The 6,718-nt window shown below is 37.0% G+C and overlaps 1 protein-coding gene across 2 annotated transcripts in view; it reads right to left on the minus strand.

The window, feature by feature from the left end:
* The window catches only part of TECPR2 (tectonin beta-propeller repeat containing 2), a 43,766-nt gene that overhangs the window by 34,558 nt on the left and 2,490 nt on the right, over positions 1 to 6,718 (minus strand). For both annotated transcript variants that reach the window (XM_040559989.1, XM_040559988.1), the window contains exons 3-8: positions 4,018 to 4,302; positions 3,753 to 3,881; positions 3,221 to 3,352; positions 2,092 to 2,249; positions 647 to 959; positions 41 to 173 (exon numbers count right to left, since the gene is read on the minus strand). In XM_040559989.1, the coding sequence (XP_040415923.1) occupies positions 41 to 173; positions 647 to 959; positions 2,092 to 2,249; positions 3,221 to 3,352; positions 3,753 to 3,881; positions 4,018 to 4,251 (1,099 nt within the window). In that variant the 5' untranslated portion in view covers positions 4,252 to 4,302. The remainder of the gene's footprint in view (positions 1 to 40; positions 174 to 646; positions 960 to 2,091; positions 2,250 to 3,220; positions 3,353 to 3,752; positions 3,882 to 4,017; positions 4,303 to 6,718) is intronic.

Below are 6,718 nucleotides of genomic sequence, written 5' to 3' on the forward strand. Positions count from 1 at the left end.
TCCACGAGGCACATACTAAAGTTTGCTAATCTGTACAAACCTATTGATGACAGTCCTTCTGGTCTACTTGAAATTCTTATTATGTCTCTGTCTCCCTTTAAGAGAAAAATCTCATTGTTCGTGCAGGACACAGACACAATATCACCATATCCTTCCAAGCCACCAATCAAAGCCTATAAAAAAATCAACAAAGAAAGAGATAAATGGCATCAGGTTAATCTGCTGGTTGGACAAGATTAGGCTCTTAACAATTGTAAATTATTCACTGGAATTTAATTGACAGTTACAGAACAAGGATGCTATCAAAAAGAAAGAAAATAGCAAAACAGGCAAGTACCTCTCAGTCCTGATGCAGCTAGCTCAATTTTTATAGTAATTTCCATTCTGTGAAATGTCATTGGCCTATTAATTTCCTCTGTCTGAACTAGCAGTAATCAATTACTTAAACAACTTAAAATTTGGTGGCAGAAAAGAACCACCATACTAATTTTTTAGTACTTACTTTTTCAAAAAGAAAAAAAGAGTCTTCTTTTTTAGGTTTAAATATGAGTTTATATCACAGAAGTGTAATGGATAACCCAAAGTCTCACAACACAGAACGAAGAAAAACAGGTAAGAAACAGAATATGCACCCACAAGTGCCTACCTGGTTCACAGTGTCTAATAAATAGATGCTGTATTCATTCCAGGTCAGCACCCATCCTTCTCGGAAAAAGCATGAAACAAGCCCAAGTTGTTTTTCTGGGGAGCTATAACTTCCTCTGCTGAATGTTTCCAAACGTGGATACAATTCAAAAGTGTTTATTCCTCCAGCAAATACATCTTTCAATATGAATGTGGCCTGAACAGTTCCACGAACATCAGACTTCCAGAGGCGAAGTCCAGGTCTGGCAGCAAATAGCGTCAAATCAGTCTGTTTACATAGGCCAGGTATAAAACATGCTCCAAATTTGCCACTGCTAAAATGCAAAAACAGGAACATATTAAAAAAGCTATATACACAACTTAGAAACAGATTTTAAAACTAATGTCACAAATTTAAAACTACAGGTTGTCAAAATTAAAAAGTTTTGTGCTTCAATTAAAGTATCCAGTCAACATCTGAAATACAGATTTGGTTTCAGTACACCAAGAACACTGCTTCCAGATAACAAGTTTTCCCTCAGCTTCAGGTGTCAGACATCACACCTATTAGAGAAGTTAAATGCCTCCTCCTAACACGGCTCACAGCTATAACACAACTTTGTCCATCTTAGTAATAAGATTCTACCATGCAGTTATTCTTCTCTGAGAACTGATAAAAACAAGCAGAAAACTACTAAATAATACTAAGAAATTGATAACCTCTATTTGCAAGGAGCAGATCTCAATCTCAGCTGTTAAAATCTTCGTCCCTCGTGCATAAAAACACTGTTACTATCACCCAAGAAAAACCCTCGTATATAAGAAAGGGTGGTCCTTGGTGTTCCTTTACTGTTCACATGCCTGAAACATACATTATAAACCTTCTTTCAAGAGTCAATTTCCAACGCTTCCAGATATAGTCAGTCATGCTGTTCTAAGACAGAGTGCTCTCTTCCTGCATATCCCAGAGCAATTAAACAATAAAAGATGCCAGAAGGTCATACAAGTTCCTAGCCTTCAAGTCAACTTTAAGTGCTTACTATACACCTTCTCTTTCAATTCACTTCGGTGTTTGAAAATAATTAAGATGCTGACTGCATTAGGTAATACATCACCCATGAGAAGGGCTGGCTTACAATGCTCGCTCACACCAAGTCACAATAAACAGTAATGGACCGCAGATGAAGTTTAGCAGTGCTTCCAGTTTAAACAAACAGAAAAAAAATGTAAATATTTTTGCATAAGAGTACCCTGAAAGTAAGATTGTAACATATTTGCAACTATATACTTTTTAAGTAAGTAGAATTGTCATTTCATGTTTGAGCATACATAGCTACTGTAACTGCACTTTTTATGAGTGGACTGCTGCGTTGTATTAATTTCACTGCTTAGATCACCCTTTCTGTAATCCACTCTGAAAAGCTAGAATTAACTGATGTGCCTGCATCAAGATTTTATGAGGGTTACTTTTTTCTGGGCTGTGTTCCAACTTGCTTGACAGATTTCTCTTCTGTGTAGAAAAGTACAGTTCGTTGTAAAGTCGAGACAAGCAGCACCTTCTGGTTGTAATCCAACTGGACGATCGAAGATGGCTCTTCCAACACAAGGCTAGAGTTGCAAATACCCTTTAAAAGATACATGAAATTAACAAGAGTGAACCTTTCTAAAAATATATGACACTTTAAACTAACACTTTAAAGAAATAAATATGCCCAAGAAGGCGAAAACAAACAAGCAAGCAAGCTACAAAAAAGCTGTTCAGAACAACTACTTTCTGTGAAGTTCACTTACTGAATGTGAAATTCCTTAATGCATTCAAGGGGGAGTCAGATTGTGCAGGCCAGCAGTTGCACACTATGAAATTCAATTTCTCTGGGAATTTAGCTAACATATCTCACTTGAACTTAACAGAAACCCTAGAATGCGTATTTTCTTCCTTCTTTTCCACTACCAGGCCATAGGATGCTGAGACAGTTGTTACATGCGGTGACATTAAAGCCTTCTGTCAAATCAGCCATGCACCATCCAACAATCAGATAAATCAGGATGACTGCTGTTCAGACTCTTCCTCACTTACATAAAAACGAATTACTACTTGTTTTGTTGATGTCCCGGGTCTGAATTAATTCACCAGCCATTAGAAAAATTCCATTTACTGGTAACATGCTAGAGCCACCCAGTAGAACTCAATCATATTTTCATTCTACACTCTACACTGAGATGATGAACAATTCAGAAAAAAGTACTTCAACTGCAGTGAATCAGCAAATCAGCAACCTTGCATCATGTGAGTGTACCCCTTCCAAATTAACGAGAAAATACTGGCTGAAATCTGAAGAAAAATGTGTATAGTTATTTCAGAAATAAATTTAATAAAATTGGAAGAATCACTTTTAAAGCTGATGTGAAGGATTTCCAATGGTCAACGTACCGGGTATACACACACCTAGCTATGGGTACATGCACCTGAGTAAAAAAAAGCCAATTAACTACATGACAGTAAACAATTAAACTAACTGCTAAATATTTAAACACAAAAGTATTTTTTTTCAGAAATCTGTAAATTGGAATTAAGATGTCTAAAATAAGTATTTACCTGGTCTAGGTCTAGGGCAGAGTAGACAATCTTCCCTCTGTCATCTCCAGAAAATAACTTCATTCCATTGGGACTCCAAGCCAAAGCCGTAATGCTACTTTTGTGGATACCAGCAACATCAAATCTCCGAAGCTGTAAAACAATACCAAAGCAATACAAGAATGAAAGGAAGGAAAAACAGACACAAAGCCTATTCAGTGACTTGGACTGATAAATAAGAGATCAAGTAAAAAATGCTGGTCGTTCTAATTTCTGTTTAAAAAACAGCAACACCCACCACCAAGTAGCTCAACCAGTTATTACAAATGAGGAATTCCTCAGAAGAGTTTTTGGTTAAATATCTTTTGTAATGATAAAAATGTTTTAAGATTATTGCTTTTATAAGCTTAACATACGAATCCTGAAACATATTTGCAGACACTTCATCAAGCAAAATTCTCTCATTTTCACTATCACAAAGAACCCCCATAATGCTCTACTAGGATCCACCATACTAAAGCTCACAGAAGTGTAGACAAATACAAAGCTTTACCTGTTTGTTTCTCCCAGGCAATGACGAGACAAGCTGAAAAACTGCAACCCGACCGGAGGCTGTACCAACAGCAACTAGATCATCAAAACAACTCAAGAGCTTTACAAAAGTAATAGATTCACATTTCCCCTGTTGGAACAAAACATACAGAAAGCTTGCAAAGTTATCAAGAGACAAAAAACGGTTGCAAAGTCACCCAATTCTGAGCAACTCAGCACAGACAAAAGCCTTATTAGAAGGGACAAAGTTACAAGTTCACATTTACCTCAAAATTATATTTTTTCATCTGGTTTAAATGTCTGCAGTAGAGATAAAGCATCCCAATGCTGCTCCCCACTGCAATGTAGTCTCCATTGGTATCAAGCGCTGTGAGGTATACCACAATAGAGCGAAAGCCTTTTTGGACCTTTGTTGGAATGGCATTGAGTAGATAATATAAGGGACAAAACTCCTTAAATATAACCGGTGAAGCTACAGATGCCATAGCAAGCATTGGCATCAGTAATTTTAAGGCAGAAATAAATGCATGTACTTCACAACATATGGAAATCTGAAAGACAAAACCAAAAGACAGCACATTAATGTCTTTGGAGAAAGGAAGAATGGTTAACAAAGTCATTGTTTAGCAAGTAGGAATGCAGAAATTGTCACTTTTGTTTTGTATAAAGAAAAACAAACAAGTCAGAACAACTTACATCCCCTGGTAGAGTTTAAGAAGAACCTTGTTGTTTAGAAGAAACTTCCTTTTCAGTTCAGTCCTCGTCTAAGGATATACGATAACCACTGAATTTGGGATAAGCTTTTTTTCTTGCATCTACGATCTCATTGAAGTTGAGAAGAAATTGTGTATTTGAACATAGTTGGACAGTGAAAGAACCGTATGGGCTCTGCCTGACGCTGAACAATCCGCATAGTCTGTTTCCTCACCCATCTGAAGACTCTAGCCTCAATCTTCCCAGTGCTGAGAGCGTGGGATGCTCACTGTGTATGGAAGCACGATAAGATCTAAGTGTCAAGCTGGTATTTATGCTCGACTCCACAACCTTTTTGCCCCCCAGCCTCAAGAAAAACATGACCGAGAAACAATTCAGGTAGGTCTGTATCTACTATATAATCAAATAATGACCAACAAATAAAAATAGCGTGGGAAGGAAAGGGCAACACAAACATGAAAGAACTCCCAGTCTGGCCAGTACATGAAGGCATCCACATAGCAATGGAATTTAAAAAGATAAGGGGTGAACAGTAAAAGAAACTTAAAAAAAAACTACCACATGCCTGTGTTTCCCTTTATGGGTAAGTGAATAACTTCATGCTGATGAGTGTCACTGCATGCATATATATGGGAAAATTTTGGCATCTTTCTAAGAATGCAATAAACAAAAAATCTATTCACAATCTTCATGAACAAACATAGTCGGATGTCATCATAGTAATACAATATGGGCATCTTCAGAAAAAGCTGACTTTAAATAGTTTAGAAAATTAGAAACAGCAGATTTTCTTATCACAGGGTGACAGCCTTGACAAGCCCATTATGTAGCAGTACCTGTTCTCTTCATGGATGATTTTAGAAAATGGGAAAGAAAGGAAATCTCCACTTCTTAATTTTATTTTGCTGTGAGCAAACCCGATTAACGGAACGGTTTAGAATCTCCACAAAACAGATGCAATTTTCCAAGATAAGAACTTGGATTTCTGGAAAGAAAGCTTTCTATGCTTGTTTAAGGAAGTAAACATTGAAGATTTTCTTTAGCTTCAACAGTTATAACTACCTTAGAGAAACAAGAAACAGAAATATGCCACTTTAAGTTGGAAACACCTCTAAATGCTGAAAATTATTCTGAAAAATATTCCTACTGCAATCTGTGTGCTATGTCCTATTATGCTTGTATTTCTCTAGGATAAAAATGGTATTTGTTTTGCAGTTTCACACACTGCTCACAGTGTATCTCAACTAAATTAAAAATAATACAGCTGCACTAGTTTAGTATCTCCATTACCAGGAAAAGCTCCGATGTCTCAATTTTCAAACTGTGCCACTTATTGTGCAAGAGGATTCAGCATGCTGGCTTTGGGCCCCACAACGCTTGCTGTCACCATACAATTTCATTAAATCCAAAGTGATTACTTGTGGGACATTACCCTTTCTAGCCCACATCAGACAAGACAACAGGAATAAAGATTGGTTCCTGGACCCATATTTGCACTGTTACAAAAACAGGCAGTGAACAAGCTAACAGCAGTTATCAGATGTTCTTAATGGTGATTAAGAAACTAGAAAATAATTCCACTCTCCACCAGTGTTTACAGGACGCTTATTTCATAAAATATCACAGGGATTAGCTGATTCACGTGTCCAAACTATTCCTGAATGAAAAGTTTTTTACAGAGTTGTTTGCTAAAGTAACAAGTAACCTAAGTGCACCACTGTTCTTCTACATTTTCACACACCTCTTTCCTATTTTAGGACTCCTGTTCTTTCCTTTAGCATTTACTACCTTCTATCTACATAGTCAAATAAATAGAGAACCCACTGCTAGAGTCTTGTTTGTTGCTCTAAACATGCTCCTTTGCCAGTTTAGCAATTTTACTGCCTGCTGGTCATCTTTTTTTTTTTTAAACACTAAAATCCAGTCTTTGTCCCAAGTCTCACACGTACAGATCTTCCTCTTCCTAACTAAACTTCTTCCACTCCCTAGCTACTGCCTCATGAATTTCACATATTTCGCTTTTCAATTCCCCTTTGTCACTCCCACAATTCACATCTGTCATCATCCTAAAATGCTCTCGTAGCTGAAACCATTGCACATTCCCCAGCTGTCAAAGGGCCTCGCAGTCCTCAAAATTCATTCCCTCTCATTATCCTTCCATTATCCTCACAGCTCCATTACAACTGTTAATCCAAAGTAATTCATTACAAACTACGGAATTACAGAAACTTCTATTATCCAGAAAAAGGGTAC

This window comes from Cygnus olor, chromosome 5 (genome assembly GCF_009769625.2).
Source record: "Cygnus olor isolate bCygOlo1 chromosome 5, bCygOlo1.pri.v2, whole genome shotgun sequence".
In the NCBI taxonomy this organism is placed as follows: domain Eukaryota; kingdom Metazoa; phylum Chordata; class Aves; order Anseriformes; family Anatidae; genus Cygnus; species Cygnus olor.